This window comes from Rhododendron vialii, chromosome 9a (genome assembly GCF_030253575.1).
Source record: "Rhododendron vialii isolate Sample 1 chromosome 9a, ASM3025357v1".
NCBI classification, from domain to species: Eukaryota; Viridiplantae; Streptophyta; class Magnoliopsida; order Ericales; family Ericaceae; genus Rhododendron; species Rhododendron vialii.
In genome coordinates, this window is record NC_080565.1 from 9,393,739 (window position 1) to 9,414,377 (window position 20,639).

General features: G+C 38.5%; 3 protein-coding genes across 4 annotated transcripts; 1 reads left to right on the forward strand and 2 right to left on the reverse strand.

Moving 5' to 3' along the window:
• Positions 1-51: 51 nt before the first annotated feature.
• LOC131299590 (uncharacterized) lies at positions 52-3,414 on the reverse strand. Its single transcript, XM_058325175.1, has 5 exons — positions 3,396-3,414; positions 3,303-3,313; positions 2,080-3,193; positions 823-1,805; positions 52-96 (listed from the first exon to the last, which is right to left on the reverse strand). The coding sequence occupies exons 1-5, from the start codon at positions 3,412-3,414 to the stop codon at positions 52-54; spliced, it is 2,172 nt and encodes a 723-aa protein (XP_058181158.1).
• A 6,175-nt stretch (positions 3,415-9,589) lies between these two features.
• On the forward strand, positions 9,590-10,084 carry LOC131299591 (uncharacterized). The gene has a single exon (XM_058325177.1). The coding sequence runs from the start codon at positions 9,590-9,592 to the stop codon at positions 10,082-10,084; it is 495 nt and encodes a 164-aa protein (XP_058181160.1).
• Positions 10,085-15,063: 4,979 nt separating this feature from the next.
• LOC131300427 (F-box/kelch-repeat protein At3g23880-like) lies at positions 15,064-19,501 on the reverse strand. Of its 2 annotated transcripts, none has more exons than XM_058326274.1 (2): positions 18,133-19,501; positions 15,064-15,119 (listed from the first exon to the last, which is right to left on the reverse strand). In XM_058326274.1, the coding sequence occupies exon 1, from the start codon at positions 18,836-18,838 to the stop codon at positions 18,149-18,151; it is 690 nt and encodes a 229-aa protein (XP_058182257.1). In that variant the 5' UTR covers positions 18,839-19,501; the 3' UTR covers positions 15,064-15,119; positions 18,133-18,148. The 2 variants fall into 2 exon arrangements, with proteins under 2 accessions (XP_058182257.1, XP_058182256.1); XM_058326273.1 differs by having other exon boundaries at positions 15,064-15,461; positions 18,133-19,500.
• Positions 19,502-20,639: the final 1,138 nt, after the last annotated feature.

Genomic DNA, 20,639 nt, shown 5'->3' on the forward strand with positions numbered 1-20,639 from the left:
AATTCTGAATCTTTTCATTTGATATATAACTGATGCTGCGAAATAGTCTATCTACCAGAATACAGCTAGAGATAATGCTATCTCAGAGAGAAAAATCTGTATCAACACAAAATTTAAAAGAGATAAAAGTATCTCAGCCAATACATTTCGCAAAATAGAATGACAGATAAAGCTATCTCATACAAAACATTCTTTGTGAACCTTTCATTCAATAGTTGTTCTTTTGTTAAAATTGACACATATGAATGGTCGGCTCAGAACAATTGGAATTCGCCGTACCAAGGCTTGTATATGAAATGTCTTGCCTGCTCTGTTTTGAATTACAGTAATTGTTCTTTTGTTTAAAACGATACATATGCATAGTTGGCTCCGAACAATGGGAATAGCAGGTCATCATTTTGTTATGATAACAACTCTATATCTTTTCACTTGACACACAACTGATGCTGCGAAATAGTCTATCTACCAGAATAAAGTTAGAGATAATGATATCTCAGCCAATAAAATCTGTATCAACACAAAAATTAAAAGAGATAACAATATCTCAGCCAATACATTTCGCAAAATAGAATGACAGATAAAGCTATCTCATACAAAACATTCTTTGTGAACCCTAAACCCATAAACTGTAAAACCTAAACATGCTCTGTAAAAACAAAATAAAATATATATCAATATCTCAGCCAACGTTCAACCTTTCATTCAATGTCCAATGAATATGAATCAACAATAGAACACAATGAATCAATCACAAGCTTCCTTACATCTCTTCCTATTATGATTTCCTAACTTCTTGCACCTGCCACACCTTATTTGCCTCACCTTCTCACCCCTTGACCGGATTCTTGCAACCTTGAGTCTACCACGTGGCCTCCTAGTCTTAGGAGGAAGAATAAGAGGAAGAATAACAGCAGAATTTTCAGACACTGGTGCAACTCCAAGAGTAGAAATAGGAACAGGATGTATAGGACAATCGTAGCAGAATCGGAAAGCATCAGCAGTGTATAATGGATCAATATAATTGGATACATCTATGCCATTCTTCTGAAGAGTTGTGAATGCATGCACACAAGGGAAACAATAGAGCTGCCAACGACAACATGTGCATGTCCTGTTTCTTATGTCAACCACAACAGCTGGTAATGAAGACACTTCAAAAACCTCATCACTTGATCCAAACACAGTCCATGTCCGTCCTTTATTAAAGAACTCTCTCAATTTTGCATCATATTCAGGACACAAAACACTGTTCAATTTTCTTGATAACTGTTTCCTTTCACACATTTGAGTCATGATTTGAACCCTGATCGTATCAACACATTTAAGGACTGGCAACTTACGAGCTTCAACAATCCAGTTGTTGAAAGACTCCACAGCATTTGAGGTCATTTCCCCATATCGTTTACTTGGGAAATATGCATTTGCCCAATTATACACTGGAATGGAAGCAACAAACTCCTTAGCTCTGTCTCCACCGACCTTAAACAATTCGTTTACACAGTTTTTAAAATCTAATACTGTAGGTGCAAGAGCACAATCATTGAAAAGACTCACTACTCGTTCCCGGAAACCATTAGGTGCTCTTCCTGACATCCTATCCCTCAAGTTATTCTTCAAATGCTGCAGACAATAAGAATGATATCCGTTTGAGAAAACCTCTGGCACATGCTTCACAAGACCAGTATGGCGATCTGTTATGAAAGTAAGTTCACGAGCTGACAGAATAGATCTCAACTTCAACAAAAACCAAAGCCAATTATCGTCGGTCTCGGAATCAACAACACCATAAGCAACCGGAAACAAGCCTGCCCAAAAAAACAACAGATAACAGTATCTCAGCTATAACAGTCTCTGTATCTACCAGAATGAAGCAAGAGATAATGACATCTCAATAAAAACAGTCTCTACAAACCAAAATAAAGCAAGAGATAACGGTATCTCAGGAAAAATAGTCTCTGTATCTACCATAATAAAGCAATAGATAACGCTATCTCAGCCAATAATCACAAAACTAAAAAGAGAGATAACTCTATCTCAGTATAAGCATTCTCTGAATTTGAAAAAAAAAAAAAAACTAACCGTTATCAGCATCCTTCCCAACGGCTGCGAGCACAGTTCCCTTATATCTCCCTGTCAAAAAAGTACCATCAAGACACAAAAAAGGCCGACAGTAGTTGAATCCTTTGATGCATGCATCGAATGCCACAAATAACCTTCGAAACCGATTATCTTCACAGCATTCAACGTCCACAACACTACCGGGATTTTTCTCCTTCGCTACCTCCGCATACAATCGAAGTTTGTTAAATGACAATGCATAATCACCTTGAGTATCATTGTTCGCCATCTCAATACCTAACCATGCATGGTGATAACCGATTGTAGTACCGTATCGTTGTCTGAAGAATCTAACAGCATCTATAGGCTTATACGACGCCTTTGAACGAACTTCATCAAGAACTTCTTCTGCAACAAGCTTTGAAGACATCCGAGAATTTTTTGAATTACAAATTGTAGCACCACATCTGTGTTCTTTTTCAAGCTCCTTAATGCAAAAAAATTGATTTGATTTGTCTAGAATTGCATGAACAAACCATTTACACCCATCTGCCTTAAAAGCACACTCAGCTGTCACTCTTGATTGGTCATTCTTCAAATACTTGAACCTAAATCCAACTTCAATTGCATACTTACACAAAGATAACCTAAAATCCTTAACACCACCTCTAAATTCTTGACCAACATGACTAATCAAATACGCCCAATCAGCAGAAAGTCTTTTTGTCTCATGATGAGGACAAAATTTTTCAAGAGGATCCTCAACAATTTCAGAATGTGAACTACTAGTTACTCCACCATTTCCATTGCTACTACTGCTTTCACCGATTTCAAAACGGCTACTAACTCTACAATTACCATCTTCAACTGATACCTCGACACAACGAGCACCATATGCAGCAGCTAAATCCATCATATTACAAAAATCATCATCATTCTCAAGGAGTATATTACGATGATCACAAACAGAATACAACAACCTCATTGATACCAAACCATTCCACTTGTTAGAAATACTTCCAATAAGATTCTCAAATTGATAACCTTCTGTCACCTTAACAACAAGACTATAGGATCCATATTTGCACAATAGAAGAATAGAAGAATCCATTTCAACTTCAAAAACCAGTTCAGTCTGCAAACAGATAACATTATATCAGAATAAACAAATCAGATACACATATCTCAAAAAAGTAGTCTATCTATGAGAACAAAGCAATAGATAATGTTATTTCAACAAAAACAGTCTCAGTATCTACCAGAACAAAGAAATAGATATAATGCTATCTCAGCAAATAAACAAAAATAGAAAGAGATAACAGTATCTCAGAAAATACAGTTCACTGTGATACACATATCTCAGCAACAATAATTTCTGTATCTACCAGAATAAATCAATAGATAATGTTATCTCAACAAAAAAACAATCTCAGTATCTACATAACAGTATCTCAGAAAATACAGTTCACTGTGATACACATATCTCAGCAACAATAATTTCTGTATCTACCAGAATAAATCAATAGATAATGTTATCTCAACAAAAAAACAATCTCAGTATCTACCAGAATAGAACAATAGATAACGCTATCTCAGCAAATAAACTCTATAAAACACAAAATAGAAGAACACAGCAAAAATCAAAACAAATACTGAGATAGTGAAGAACACAGCGACAGAGAAACATCAGCACAGAGATCGCGAACAGAAAACACTCCGAAGACAAAAGATCGTGATCCTGATCGGGAGAGATCGTCACAAAGCGAAACGAGATCGTGATCGCAATACAGAAACGAAATCGTGAAAGTGATCGTGATCCAAAAAAGAGCTGTGATCGCAGGAAGAGAGAGAGAGAACTGAGCTGTGATTGCGGGAAGAGAGATAAATAGAGAGAGAGAGAGAGAGAGAGAGGCGCACCAGAAACGAGCTCGATCTCGTGATTGTGCTGCTCGAGATCCAGAAATGGTGCCCTATCCAGTAATGGCGCGTTGGGTTGAAAGCAGCAGGGAACAAAATTTAAACATAACACATTATATATACACACCAGTCAGGGCATTTTGGTCTAGAAACGGACTGTAGACCTAATAAATGTTACAGTAATGGGCCTTCACCACTATTACACATTGGGTTGGACTAAACACCCAAAAACACCTTTAAAACGGACTCTAGCCCAATTTACCGTTTAATTATGGATATAAAATAGAATAAAGGGTAATAAAGGTAATTTACATATTACAAAGATGAAAACATAAGCATGAAAAAAGGGGGGGGATGAATTCTTACATAGCATGAAAAAAGAGGATGGATATTTAAATATTCCAAAAATATTCTGCAAGCATTCGGAATCTCTGATAGGCGGGTAAATGTTCACATACGCACCCCCTAATTATCCATGGTAAGTCTATTTATATATTATTACTTGGTGATTTATGCTTTTATTTTTGTTGTAGGTATTTGGAGGATTTAGTACAAAAAGCACAAAGTTAAAATATTAAACGATGTTCGAAGCTGATCTGTTTAAAGGTCATATGGAGTCAAGAATTTAGCACTGGACTAATTAGTCCACGGGCATCACTGAGGAAAATGATTTGCAATTCAATTGGGTGGGCCCAATGTTTATTAGTTGACTGAATGGTGTGCCATGGAGTAAAAGGTTGAAGTCGGCTGGGAATAATTAAAAGGCGGAAAACATAGGGCTGCACCATATATAAAAGCAGAGCCACGCACATAACGAAGAGGCATCACGATAAACAGAGAATGGAGAAAGGCAGTGTGGTGCGCATATCAAGAGACTGGCATTCTACAATAGCAGTGAACCAAAGCAAATTATTGTAATGATTTGCCTTCCGATGTCTGGCTAATCCCCTCTTCTAGGACGGAGATGAAGCTCAAACTCGGAGTAATAATGTTAGTATTTTGATTTAGTATTTTATTATTCAAATCGTGGTTGTATGATATAAGGATTTATTTGCGATATTAATTTTTCCAATCACATCTTGTGTATGAATTCCTGAGTTTTATGCACGTTCATACAACAGTTCTTAATTGTTTTGTGATAACTGAGTAAGATGGGTTATGCTTCTTAAGACGCACTATACTATTAGACGATCTGTGCCATAGAGACGGATTGTACTAGTAAGACAGTTCATGCTAGGCGACGATACCCCATGCTATTCGGGGATTCATGATAATCTTTAGGTGATACTGTAAGGCCCGCGAACCCTAATGATATCCGGACTGATTCAAGTAATTAACCTTTGTCATCGCATAAATATTGTTACAATGGGAAGTGGATTCGAAACCCTAGATTTTTCTCTCATAAATTCTCTCACTTTTTATTGCTTATTTTTATTCAGCTTTAAATATTTTAGAACTCAAACAATCAAATCTCTTTCCGAATTAATTTAGAAATCAATTGAAGCAATCACAACTTAGCCTTCGTAATCCCTGAGGACGATACTCGAAGTACTTACCGCTATCTTTTAGGTAGTAGTAATTACTCTTTCTATTAATTATTTTTTATACAGAAATGACACGATCAAATTTTGCACCTCAAGTAATTGACTCATCCATTTGCATGCACCGCATTCATTGCGAAAATAATGCAAAACCATCAAGAGAGATGCAAAAGAGGTTGAACCCTAAAATAAAGGAGGTCGTTATGAAGGAGGTGGTTAAATTGTTGGACGGGTATCATATACCCCATCTCTGATAGTAAATGGGTGAGTCCTACTCAAGTAGTGCCCAAGAAGTCAAGCATCACTGTCGTTATGAATGAGAAGGGTGAGCTCGTGCCCGCACGCATGACAATAGGTTGGCGTGTGTGTATTGATTATAGAAAGCTCAATGCCATGACTAAGAATGATCATTTTTCACTTCCATTTATTGATCAAATCCTAGAGAGGTTAGCAAGCCAGAGCTTTATTATTTTTTGGATGGCTATTCCGGATATAACCAAGTGGCCGTCAACCCAGCGGATCAAGAGAAAACTACCTTCACCTGTCCTTATGGTACTTATGCTTATCGGCGCATGCCTTTTGGCTTATGCAATGCACCCGCGACCTTTCAAAGGTGCATGATGGCTATCTTCTTTGATATGGTGGAGGACTTTCTAGAAGTATTCATGGATGACTTCTCGATCTTTGGGGCCTCTTTTGATTCATGTCTCCAAAATCTTGCCCAAGTGCTCAAACGCTGCAAAGAGACTAACCTGGTCCTCAGTTGGGAAAAGAGTCACTTCATGGTTCATGAGGGGATTGTTTTGGGCCACATAGTGTCCAAGAGGGAGATTGAAGTTGACAAGGCAAAAGTTGACTTAATTTCTTGACTTCCTCCCCCTTCATCAGTCAAGCAAATTTGCTTTCTTGGGACACGCTGGGTTTTACAGGCATTTTATCAAGGATTTTTCTAAAATCGCCAAGCCCTTGTGTGATTTTTTAGCTAAGGACACCCCCTTCATTTTTGATGAGGCTTGTATGAGAGCTTTTGAGAAGCTCCGTGAGGCATTGTCCACAGCACCAATCATGCAGTCCCCCAATTGGTTTTTGCTCTTTGAAATTATGTGTGATGCATCCGACTATGCAGTCGGTACTGTATTGGGCCAGTGGGTTCACAAGGTCCCTCAAGCCATTTATTATGCGAGTATGACCCTCTCTGATTCGCAGTTGAACTATACCACTACAGAGAAGGAATTACTCGCTGTGGTCTTTTCCTTTGACAAGTTCCGGTCCTACCTTTTAGGGTCAAGGTCATAGTATACACTGATCATGCTGCTCTGCGGCATTTGCTTTCTAAGAAGGAGACCAAACCTAGGTTGATTAGGTTGATTTTGCTCCTCCAAGAGTTTGATGTGGAGATTTGAGACAAGAAGGATCTGAAAATTGTCACACTCTCGATTTTCAACATAAATATAAAAGGTTTCCACAAATAAAATCTCACAATAATCCGTACAATACCCCAAAAGAATTTAACATTTCACCTCCATAATTGGACTTTGTCATTCAAGTTTCTAGTAAATTACATCATTAGCTCAACGGTCCAAATAACGTAAGTACAAAGTATCGAAAGAGTTAAGGATTACAACGTCCAAAGTCAAAAGATTTACAATTAAAGTTACTAATACATCTTCCAAAAAGATGACATGCAAAGATGAACAAGTAACTTCTCAAAGGTTAGGTTTCAAAAGAATTTTTCACATCCATGCGCTCCCAAGCATGCGACTACTGTCCTGAGTTAGTACCTGGAAAATAATTTAAGGTTTAAGCTACACTAGCCCAGTAGAAAGCTCTAATCTAACAATGTATGCACATGAGCTGTAAGGAAGATCACATGATGGACAGTGATACAAAAACTCAAAGAATTGATGGTAACAACAACCGATAACCCAACACTCCAATTTCAGAACCAACCGAATACTTGATGAGAAACCTTTGAAAGTACCATGTGTCCAAATGTGTCTCGTACAAGTGTCTTGAGCCGTAGCTCCTGCCAGGCCAGTTAAAGAACCCCGATGTCCTCTACTAGGCACCTTACCCATTGGGAGGTCCTGAAGTATCCAATATGAGCATATAGCTCCTACCGGGCCAATTGAAGGACCCGATGTCCTCTTCTAGGCACTCACCCGTTGATGAGTCCTGAATGTTCGCGTTGTGTCGATAAATGTTCAAGCATCGCGTATCCTTGTGTTACGTCATTTCAATTCAATCACGGTTCATACGATAATCAATGCAAAATTTCCACCGAACAAGGGCAATAGATGCAACGATACTTTACAAACTCAACCATTACAATTAACCATGTAACGGGGTGTTTTGGAAGTGTTTGGAATAAGTTAGAAGTAATCGGGGGTCAAAAAGATGAAGTTTAGAACAAAACTGAAAAACTGTCCCTAAGCCAAAGGTATCGATACTTAGCCAAATGGTATCGATACCATTTGACCAAGAAGCTTTCTAGATGCAAAGGTTTCGATACCTAGGACAAATGGTATCGATAACAAGTGATTTTCTGGGTTTTGAAACACAAATGTATCAATACCTGGCAAAATAGTATCGATACCAGATCAGTTCGAGCAGATTTTCTGCAAATTTTAATGGGGTTCAACACAACAACATCAACAACGACCAAAGGCACGAATCGAGGCAAGGAAAACAAGTCATAAACATATATTGGAAGTTAGAACTCCCTACCTCAAAGATTGAAGAACAAATCAAAGGGTTTTCTAAGCCCTAGCTCCAAAGCTTCAAATCGAATGGAATATGCCTCCACCGAGCTCAAACCAGCGAAATAAGGACTGAAATACGTGAAGGGATGAAGGATTGAAGGCTGTTTTGAGTGGGTTTTGGGTAATTTGGTGGGAAAATGGGTGAGAGTGAAAGTGAGAAAGAGAGACATTAGAGAGAGGGAGAGATTGGGGGTGAGGGGTGTGAGTGTGTTTCTCACACTCCTCCCTATATATACTCACATAAATGCAAATTACACCATCACCCACATCTTTCAAACTCTTGCACATCGAACCCTTCGAACAATTATCCATATAATATTTTCAATTATCCCCTATGAAACAATTTAAATTTATTAAACGAAATTATGGGTCTCTACAAAAATTCTGTAGCAGACCACTTATCGAGGATCCTAGTGGATGCCTCTGTTGACACCTTGCCCCTCAAGGACTCATTCCTCGATGAGCAACTCTTTGAGGTGTCACAAGTGCGACCCCCATGGTATGCACACATCGTCAACTACCTGGCCACAAGCGCGCTTCCCTCTCATTGGTCAAAGCACGACAAGGACCAATTCTTTGCGCATGTTAGGCACTATTTTTGGGAGGATTCGGAACTCTTTAAGTTGTGTTCGAACCAGGTGATTAGGAGGTGCGTTCCTACGATTGAGCATCATAGCATTCTCACCTTTTGTCATTCACTTGAGTGCGGAGGGCATTTTAGTGGGAAGAAAACGGCGGCGAAGGTCTTACAAAGCGGTTTCTACTAGCCCACTCTATTTAAGGATACATATGAGTTTTGCAAGGCATGCCTTAAGTGCCAGAAAACCGGCAATATTTCACGTCGTGATATTATGCCCTTGTCCTCCATCCTTGTTGTGGAGATGTTTGATGTTTGAGAGATAGACTTCATGGGTCCGTTTCCGTGTTCGCATGGGAACGAGTATATCCTTGTGGCAGTGGACTACGTGTCCAAGTGGGTGGATGCGATCGCCACCAAGACCAATGACCACAAAGTTGTGGTCAAGTTTCTTCAAAGCAATATTTTTACTCGTTTTGGCTATCTGCGGGCGATTATTAGTGATGAAGGCACCCATTTTCTCAATAAATACTTCGTCGCCCTTGTGCAAAAGTATTCTATCACTCGTAAAGTGGCAACACCTTATCATCCTTAGACTAGTGGGCAGGTTAAAGTGTCAAATAGGGAGATTAAATGCATACTTGAAAAGACAGTTAGGCTTGATCGAAAAGATTGGTCTTTAAGGCTTGATGATGCTTTATAGCCTACCGTACAACTTATAAGACTCTATTGGCATGTCTCCTTACCGGTTAGTTTTTGGTAAGGCATGTCATTTGCCCATTGAGTTGGAGCATAGAGCTATGTGGGCCATTAAGAAGTTTAACTTTGATATGGTCACTGCCGGGTTACATCGTGAGCTCCAACTTGCTGAATTGGAAGAGTTGCGCAATGAAGCATCTGAGAGTGCACATATATATAAGGATAGGACTATGGCATTTCATGATAAACACATTGTTAGAAAGCCCCTTGAAGTTGGTCAAAAAGTGTGGCTCTTTAATTCTAGACTTAAACTTTTCCAGGGCAAGTTGAGGTCACGATGGGATGGTCCATATGTTGATACTCGTATTTTCCCCCATGGGGTAGTAGAGTTTAACGATCCACGTGTTGGTAATGTTTTCAAGGTCAATGGCCAAAGACTTAAACCTTATGGGGAAGGAATTGGTGATGGCGTGGTAGATGGTGCCACGATGGAGTCCATTACTTTGATGGACCCAATTTATATAGATTAGTGCTTTCATTGGAAGTCTAGGAGGCTTAAAATGCATGGAGTTTGTGATACCTCCAATGTTTACCGTACTCGAACGGTTTCTAACGGTCTAGTATAGCCACCTGGTCAAAGCTATGTATGTAGTACTTAGGAGGTTGGGTCTGGCAGCAATTGCGTAGTTAGTAATGAGAATTCTGCCGAACCATCTGACTTTAGTGTCCAACTCTGTGGAGATTGCTTCACAAATGGAGTGGTGGGTAAGGAATCTGGCAACCCCAAAGGGAGTGATAGCCTAATATTAGACGATGACACCACTTCTCAAGATATCGTTGAATCCTATGCATACTGTTCTTCGAACAAATAGAGAACCATAGTCTTTGGCCAGGGAAAAAAGTAGTACATGTGTCTTTCACATGAAGAAAGTGGATGGATTTTTACATTTTATATATTTTTTTACTTCTTGCCTTTGTTTATGTTTCTTTAGTTGTTTTCCTTGTATATATTTTGTTGTTTTGGAAGCTAACATTTTGCAGATTGTTTGAACAAAGTTGGGGGGTCTCCCTCTTGCTATATTAGTCTGCTATGTTCCTCCTTTTCGAGGTGATACATTTCCTCTCTTTTACGTTTCTGTCCAATCTTTTCATTTTTATACTTTCAATGCGGACATTGAATAGTTCAAGTTGGGAGGAGGGATCACTTTGTTCTTTTTGTATTGTTGAATTCAAAAAAAATAAATAATAAAACATTTAAAAAATAGTAGGATTCTTTTTGCATGAGACTTGAGAGCTATTGAGATTGACTCTTGATTGATTGAGTTTGAGATGTGATAGTCATTGTTTTAATATTGTGATAGCATTGTAGTTCTTTTTGTTAGCTTGTCGCGAAAAATTTGTCATGACATTTATTTTTAGCACTTTTGCATTTCACATTCATTTGGGCTTTGGTTACTTGTGAGATATGACTTGATTGTTCTCGATGGCTAGTTTAGTGGAGACTTATACCCATGTAAGTTTAGAGCCTTATCTTTTTTTGGAGTGTTGTCAAATAAACTCTTGTTGTTACGGGAAAGCAAATTCGTTGTTGATCTCATTATTTTTGTTGTCAAGTGTTGGGAATGTTTTAAATTGCCTACTTATTTCTTGGGTTTGGAAAGTTTCATGATTGTGTTGCCCCTTGGAGAGAATTATAGGCCATCTTTGATATCTTAAACCGGTTCGTTTCTTTCTTTTCATACATTTATCCCTTATGAGCATGTTTGAGCCTCCAGCATGATAACCATTTTCTTGTTGAGCTCCACCATTTATATTGTGACTTGAGAATGGCTAGTTAATCATGTGAGGGTGAATTATTGAGAAAAGAAGGGGATGAATGGAGTTGATAGTTATGTTTGATTGGTGGTGATCTTTCCCATTCAAAAAAGAAAAGAAAGAACCAACAGAAAAAAAAAAAATAAACAAAAAAGGAAGACACCAAATCATTGTGGAAAGAAGAAATACTTGTTCTTAATTTGGAATTGCATTAAAAGGTAGGAAAGAGAGATGTAGCGAAGTTGGAAAAAAAAAAAAAAAAAGAAGAAGAAGAAGAAGAAAGAGGGAACGCATTATTATATTTGCCCTATGTGAATTGTTATAAGCCATTCTCGGACGCTTGAATATTTTTCCTAGCCTTGAAATATTTTCTCTTACCTGACGTTATAACCGGAATTGAAGTTCTATTTGATCTTAGGGGCAATGGGTTGTGGATTGGTGGATAGAGAGAGTTTCCAGTACTTGGCATTCTTTTCATAAAAACGTGTGTCCACTTTATAGAGCGTTCTTTTCGTGTCATTATTTGCTGAAGTATTTTGCTTTCATTTACATAACTTCCACCTGCACATGTTGAGAGTATCTAATATGCACCTTGTTTTGAGTGATTTCATTTGTTGAGTGCATGACACGGTCAGCTTTGAAGTCGAGCTCGGTCCAAAGAAAACTTTTTAGTTATTTTTCACTTCTAATCGAAGCCCTTGTTCACACACGCTGAGTATAGGTGTCGTGACTCATTTTTATGACTTGATAGCATCTAGAACTGCTTATGTCATTATCTCTTTGCGATGACTTCATATTCTTTGCTTGAGATATCATTGAGCTGTCTTACAGGTTTTCGGGTTTCATGTGGAAAGGATTCACTGTGTTTTGTGGGTGATCACTGCTGAAAACCCTCACGAAACTTCACTCGTCCGACCGGGGCCGCCTGGGGGTTTAAAAGAACTATCAATTTTAATTTATTTTCTTTAGTTGCATTTTGTTTTCTTTGCTCATGACTAGCAAATTGTAAGTTGGGGGGGTGCGATAGGCGTGTTAATGTTCACATACCCGCCCCCTAATTTATCCTTGGTAAGTCTATTTATATATTATTACTTGGAGGTTTATGCTTTTATTTTTGTTGTAGGTATTTGGAGGGTTTGGAACAAAAAGCGCAAAGTTAAAATATTAAACGGTATTCGAAGCTGGTCTGTTTAAAGGTCATATGGAGTCAAGAGTTTAGCACTGAACTAATTAGTCCACGGGCATTACTGAGGAAAATGATTTGCAATTCAATTGGGTGGGCCCAATGTTTGCCATGGAGTAAAAGGTTGAAGTCGGTTGGGAATAATTAAAAGGAGGAAAACATAGGGTTGCATCATATATAAAAGTAGAGCCACGCACATAACGAGAGGCATCACGCATAACAGAGCCACAGAGGACGGAGAAAGGCAGTGTGCTGCGCATATCGCGAGACTGGCATTCTACAATAGCAGCGAACTGAAGCAAATTACAGCAATGATTTGCCTTCCGATGTCCGGCTAATTTCCTCTTCTAGGGTGTAGATGAAGTTCGAACACAGAATAATAATGTTAGTATTTTAATTTAGTGTTTTATTATTTAAATCATAGTTGTATGACATAAGGATTTATTTGCGATATTAATTTTCTAATCACATCTTGTGTATGGATTCCTAGGTTTTATGCACGTTCATACAACGGTTCTTAATTGTTTTGTGATAACTGAATAAGATAGATTATGCTCCGTAAGACACGCCGTGCTATACGATTCGTGCCATAAAAACGGATAGTATTAGTAAGACGATTTGTGCTAGGCGGCAATACCTCATTCTATTCGGTGATTCATAGAAATCTTTTGGCAATACCGTGAGGACCCACGAACCCTAACGATATCTGGATTGATTCGAATAATAGACCTTTATCATAGTATAGAAATTGTTACAATGGGTCGAGTGGATTCGAAACCCTAGATCTTTTCTCTCATAAACTCTCGTTAGTTCTTAATTGCTTTAATTTAATTTAGTTTTGAATATTTTCGAAATCCAACAATCAAATCTCTTTCTGAATTAAGTTAAAAATTAATTAGAACAACTGCAATTTAGCCTTTGTAATTCATGAGGATGATACTCGAAATACTTATCACTGTTCATTTGAGTAGTAATAATTGTTTTGTTTTATAAATTATTTTTTATGCGGAAACGACATGGTCAATCTCCGTCCTAACCTTCTTTGCTAGGGGCCAAGCAGTAGTTTGGTTAGATTTAGCAACACAACAGAATGAGGAGACTGGCTATTCGCAAGGAAGATTTGTAGGGAACCACGCAATGAGGAGACTTGCTATTCGCAAGGAAGATTTATAGGGAACCACGCAAGGAAAAAACGCGTTTTGTCACATTCTGGGTCCCACAAAAAATTAGAAAAATATCTATAAATTTTTGAATATTATTTTATGGGACCCTATAAAAAATCAGCTCAAACAGTTTCACCCCTACGAATCTAAAAGTAATACTTACCGATGTCCGTTGGAGCTGATTTTTTATAGAGCCCCATAAAATAATATTCAAAAATTTATGAATATTTTTCTAAATTTTTGTGGGATCCAGAATGGGCTCAAACGCCTTTTTTCTTACGTGATTCCCTACAAATCTCCCTTGCGATTAGAATTTCCGATGAGATTGCGTTGTGGATAAAGACGTTTTGCAAAGAAAGTGGTAGGGAGATTACGAAGCGAAAAACTCATTTCCCTTTTCATCCTCCATGTGTATTTTTGCTTAATAATAAAGGCGTATAGGATATAGTTATGCAGTTCTATTGCTGAATAACGTCACTAGAAGGCTTGTTGTGTCTTCTATTGAGGCTGGTTCTTCTATGGTTTTATTTTTAGGTATATAAAGCTTTTCATGTTTTGTATTTGGAGAGTTGTGCTTGGTTATCCTTTCAAGTCAAATTGGCATTGTTGGTTTCACTGCAGTTGCGTTTCCTTGTGCGCAACACCGACGTTGATTTTGACAGAAATTATTCAGCTTTTTGAGACAACAAAAAATATGAACGCAATAAAATCAAAACTCAAAACTTAGAAGTCTATGAAAATATCATAGTGATCAAGGCAAGTGTGACACTCTATACTTGAGACAATTCCGCCCCCACTACGGTGCTTACAGTTTGCATTGGACGCCTGTCTCCCAACACTACTTGATCAAAATCCCTCCAAAGCAGCACTACAATTGAAGGCTCTGGCGAACCAAACTTGTTTTTGCACTCTTTCATATGGAAGGACTTTGACTCAATGAAACCATTAGAAAAAATTATCCACACAAAATGATGAGGGGCTTTGTATTTATAAACCAACTGATCACCAGGGGAAAAGACACTTTTGTTCATTAAAAACACGCCCGTCCACGATGACCTGGTGTCATTCAAAAGACACGTTCCAAATCAAATCAATTTACATTCCCACCCTATTCGGCCCACTACGCCAGCATACAAAACAGGGTTGGAAGCCATGTAACTGGTGCTGTGATTATCACAATAGCGTTGAAATATGTCGCTCAAGCTTTTATAGAAGACGAGTAGTTGAAATGGTCTTAGAACAATTTGAGCTGAAAAGTACTACTCGGACTCATCACTATATTGAGTGACAGTAGGTTATTTCTTAGCACTTCAGAAGACCAACAGGGGACCCCCAAAAACACATAAAATGAAACACGCAGAGCTCTACTGCCGAGTAAGGTCAAAAGGCCATCATCCATTGTACCTTCAAAATCACACAAGAAACATCTTATAGCAATATGATGACTCGTATGTCAACTGAGTAGTAACGAAGGAGTAACATGATCATTACATATGCAGGCATCAAGTACAAAAAGATACAACAAACTGAAAGCACTCAGTGGAGTCAGAGCCTAAAGCAGCAACATCAGAAGTGAACAGATCGGCTTGGCACATAGCTATGGACTCGAGTAGTGATGGAATTGCAAATGGAACAGATGAAGGTCAGGGACCAAGTGCATGGGACCCATATCCTAGACCTCAGGCCACAATTACAAACCCATTGCCAACAGTAGAAATGAAAGGCTAGACAAGGGCTGGTGTGAACCTGCCAAAACCAAAAATCGAATGAACGGGATAACCAGCAGTAAACCCAACCCATAGAGAAGCATACAAAAGAAGTACAAGGGCCCTAAGAAGCTGATTTTTTAAATCAACAAGCTTGCAGTCCTATTTTGAAATGAAAATAAAGATGAGCAACTAGACAATTGTCTGCGTGGGCTTATTGTGAATCTGAATGTATCATGAAACCATGCTAAGACACCTGCAACTAGTGGTAATCTCAAGAAACTTCGCCCGGTAGGACCCGACGTGAAAATGTGTTACAGATGAAATTCTCATTCAGATTCTTTATACTACCTTGTACGCACACACTTAAGGAAGAAAATAAAATAAGAACTGATCTTTCATTTCCTCTGCAGTGAATGGGGCCGGATTCATAGGCAAAATAAGAAAATAGAGAACAAAAAGGAATAAAACAGGATACCCACATATTAGACCAACAAAGGGAATAAAATTGTGCATCTCTGTTTCCCTGTGACAGAAAAATACCTGCCTTCGCTTCTAAGTTCTAACTTATGATAAATGATATGCCACTAATGAGGACGAAACATGATTAATTGGGAGATCACCACCATTTCCAGTATGCATTATTCAACTCTATACTTTGTTTTGTTTTTTGAAAGGGATTCATAAACGCTATGCACAGCCGCAATTTCCCTTCAGGCTGCAAGATTCCATCTGGAAAGAGGAGACCATAGCATCTAGGCGTGTCAACGAGCTGAGCCGAGCTTTGAGGTGCTCAGGCTCGGCTCGCCAAAAATGGGGTCAGCAGCCAAGCTACAAAAACTTAGCTCGAAATCGACTGGAGAAATTATCGAACGGCTCGAGCTCAGCTCGCTCTGACTCAGTTACAATGTCACATGCAAGGGGCGTGGTTGAGTTGGGGAGGATGGGCTCTACATTTAAACGAATTCTGCCATGTGGGAAAATCAGCCGATGTGGGACTAAAGCCTAAAGGAGAAGAAAGCAGGTATTCTATTTGGACAAATCCTACATCGGAAATCGAAGACTCAAGAGCCATCCACCAGATCTATAAAGCACCTTTGCACTCTGCCATTTCCGCCAGCCAATGTTTATTAGGAGGCTTATTTTATATTGAAATTACTAATATTACAACAAGAAGAACAACATGTAGTCTCCAATCATTGAGGCCTAGTAGCACGAAGCGGGGGCTGGGGCGGGGGCGGGAGAGGAAGCGGGAGCGGGTGCGGCGGAGCGGAGGCACCTAGAAGCTCCTAAGGTTGGGAGCACCTAAGGAGCGTATATAGATTATATAAAAATATGTATATAAAATATTTTGAAAGTACTTAACCATCATAGGAAAAGTGATGCTTAGTGAGAATTTTCCCAATTTTAAAGTGTAATTATTGGAAATTATATATTCTCAATTTGCAAAACTTCTTCACTAATGTGATTTTCATATTCTTATTTCCACAATGGCATAACTCCCTTAAAAGTAAGAGAATAACTACCATAAGAGCCCGATAAGCTCTCATCTTAGTGAGGAGCGAGCTCCCGTCAAGCTCCCATCTTGGGAGCGCCGATTCAAGCTCTCGTCTAGAGAGCACACCTATTTTAGAAGGATCCAGCTACTAAGATTGAGGGTATGGGCGGGGGAGAATTGGAGACAAACCTAACCTTGGCAATATGCACAAAGTGGCTGCTCTCAGAATACCACTAAAACAGTGGCCCCCTATACCTGTTTTGGTGCAGAACCATCAAAAATATATATATGATGTTCTTGGCTTGCGAGCCAACTCAAGCCGAGCTTCTATTAGCTCAGGCTTGGCTCGTTTAACAAACGAGCCAAGTATTCTAGCTCGAGCTTGTTCATTTAAGTTTTGAGTCGAGCTTGAATGAGCTCATCTCAAGCCAAGCCTCGCGAGCGGCTCTATTCATTTACAGCCCTAATTGCATCAAAGACACAAGAAGAGAAGAAAATCAATGCGCTGAGAAAAGATAACAAGGATGGGAGCCGAACAACATGAACCCTTTGTGGTCATGGTAGAACCCCATATTGCCTTAACCACCGCCCGTCAGAGTGTCTGATAACTTAACACAGCTTGTATCCCTTTGAGTTGGTCGATGGAAAGAACATAAAAAGTTTTCGTGCAATTTTCGTCTACTTGTTTTATTTTTTTAGTCAACTTCGGAAAAGATTGCAGTGCCATCTGAACAGCCTAATGACAATAACAAATAAAAAAATACAACTCGTGTGAGTACCATACTTAAAAAAAAAATTGCCAATTGCAGTATCCAACTTATAAGCATGAAAAGAGTAACTAATCTTTAAGATGTAACGTCTTTTAGGAAATAACATTCTTACAAATGATAAGAGCAAGGCATAGAGATTCTTGTTTAGCTTCATTTTTCAATCATTTACTCACAAGCATCAAACAGGTCAGGAATTATTACATAAAAGACATTTAAAGCCAAAACAAATTTGCCAAGCACTTCAGCAAATTTATTCTTCAAAAAAAATATTCTTCTCTAGTTACAAAACAATCAAGGCTCAGACAACAACAGGCTTCGAAAACATTCTTTTACCAGACGGAAAAATGAATAAATGTGGAAAGAAATTTTAGGTTTCAAGATCAAAATGGAGTAAAATTACCATGTGCATTAAACAAAAGTAAGAGCTTATGGTATAATTTTACCTGTCTTTGCTTTATGTTATTGGTGTTCCCTCTGAATCACATTTCCGGTGCTAGGTGAGACTAGGCTCTCAACATAGATATGAGCTTCAAGCCAAGCAAGCAAATTGTGAATCACAATATTCTTAAATGTACCATCTCTGGGATTGCACAAAACTAATTGTGGCCAAAGCTGCAGTAAAACTTCACCGTTCCTTGAAAGATACAATAGCGTGGAGTGTTCATAATCCCATAGATTTGTAATATGTGGTATTGAAAACAACTTAGTCCATGACTCTGTCTGCCCATACTCCTTCATCACCCATATATCAGATCGAGTACCAGGGAAGTTACATAGCACACAAAGGCATCCTCTTAAAATCTCCAATGTCGAATCAAACCTACCCTCACCACAATTAGGCAGCACAACCTTCCCATACACCTCGTTCGCCAAATCAAGAGAAACAATATCCCAAGAGTAACTTGAACCTTGAACCCCACTTGCAGACCAATGGAGCGACCCGCTAGCATATCTCCCCGAATCATTCAACGGAATACCATGACAAAAGTCTCCAATCCTCCTCCATTTATCGGTCCTTAACGAGTAAACCTTCACCTCAGTCTCATATGAACCTCCGCTACGAAGAACACAGAATATCACTACCACTTTGTAGTCATCACTACACAAATCATAACCAAACCCATATATAATAAAGCATCCGTAACGCATCCGAACACCCGAGTCCGGCAACCTATTGGATTTCCTAGTAGTTGGGTTCCACAGGAATACGGCATCTTCTTCTATAGCAATACACACCAACCCATTACAAGAACCAACAATTCAGACCGAATTATGAGGGGCTCTCAATGGATAATCAAGATCTACAGCCGTATCGGATTGGTCATTCAATATAGAACCAAGGGAACATGACTTGAGATCGAAATGGGGACGAACACAGCTCAAAACAAGTCGCCTGTGGGTATAATCATCGCTTTTGTATGCTAAACTGAGATGGGATTTCACGAAATGGGGATTGGAGATTAGAGAAAGCCATGATTTGCAAACTGACCTGAATTGCAGCAGAGACTTAACGGGCAGCCTCGTGAGTACCTCGGCGATGATTTCGTGCGGAAGGTCAGGAAGTGGGTCCGAAGCTTGTTGGGATGGGATGGGGGTTTGGTGGGTTTTATTGGTCCTTTTGGATTCTTGATGTGTCGGGTCCCTTTCGATCTCCATTGATGGTGTTCCCAGGTAAATTATTGGGTTAAGGAGGGCAACCCAGAATCGTGCTCAGACGATCGAGGAGAAAATAGAGTTATGCCAGACATCATTGAGCAATGCTAGGAAAAACTGTCCTACTACCCTCTCCGAGTCTCCGACCAGTTCTTATCCTTCCCTTTTCATCATTAAAGGAGTGTTTTCACACAAAAAAAACGCTATAAACTAAACTATTTTACCATTTCGGTTCTACTAACAAAAAAATTTCAGTATTTAACCATTTCATTTCTACTAACAAAAAAGTTGTCAACAAAAACTTTTTTTTGTTAAAGTAACTCTACTCAGTATTTGCAAAAAAAATTTGAAGTATAAGTACGCCAATTTTTTTCTCAATGAGTTCTTTAAATTGGAGTAAAAATATTTGGGGAAAAAAATCATGTTAATACATTATTTGTTGCATGCAAAATGCATGGTCTTCAAGAAGGGACAAGCAATTTAGAACGGGGAGTTAATAAAGAACAGACTTCTAAATATATGTTCCTAGACAAGAGTCTACTACAAAGAGACATTTAATTTTTGAATAAAAATGAAATATTTCCGTGCATAATTTTTAAAATTTCTTGACACCAATCTGTAAGCCTTAAAATTGCACGTCTTTCTGTACTCCCTCTGTTTTGTTAGCCTTTTATTCCATTTTGGGATGTCCCAAGATATTAGTCTTAGTTAAAAAGTTAACGGAAAAATGTTTAAATTTTCAAAAAAAATAATTTTAGAAGTGAGAATTTAGAGGCAATAATAGAAATTGAAATCAAATTTTTGAGGAGACATGCATTATGAATGTCCCCCTTAAAAAGACTAAAAAACTGGGACAGACAAAGTAGTTTTCTATTATATAGAAACGGAGGAAGTCCAACTCAACCCTATTTTTGTGTGCAACTTGAAAAATTCGATAAACTCAACCCAATTTTGTGCCCTTACTGTCTATTCCTTCCGGACTGGGGATAATATTATGCACATCCGGCACCCATCTCAACTGAGGGAGTTCCCAAGATTTTTTCGGTTTTTTCTCTGGAAAAGAAATACTATAGTATTAGTTTCTTTATGGAAAATGATTTTGTCACTCCTTTTTTTGTTAAAGTCACTTCCTTAGAAGTGTATTTTTGGTGCAAAATCAGCAACCTTCTTTATTTGGATTTGGTTGAGGTTTGTCTTAGATAACCAGGCCACCCAAACTCACCGAACTCGATTTATAGTAGTAGCAATTTATAATTTTACCTCCGATACAGTATTAACTAATATAATACTCCACAGA

Bases quoted from the DNA above. Each gene is read 5' to 3' on its own strand.
- LOC131299590 (XM_058325175.1), bottom strand. The intron at 1,806-2,079 runs GTTAGTTTTTTT...TTTTTTGGGCAG, and splicing joins TGGGAAGGATGCTGATAACG to GCTTGTTTCCGGTTGCTTAT. The intron at 97-822 runs GTGAGGCAAATA...GTGTTGATACAG, and splicing joins TCCGGTCAAGGGGTGAGAAG to ATTTTTCTCTCTGAGATAGC.
- LOC131299591 (XM_058325177.1), top strand. From the start codon at position 9,590: ATGTCTCCTTACCGGTTAGTTTTTGGTAAGGCATGTCATTTGCCCATT.
- LOC131300427 (XM_058326274.1), bottom strand. From the start codon at position 18,838: ATGCGTTACGGATGCTTTATTATATATGGGTTTGGTTATGATTTGTGT.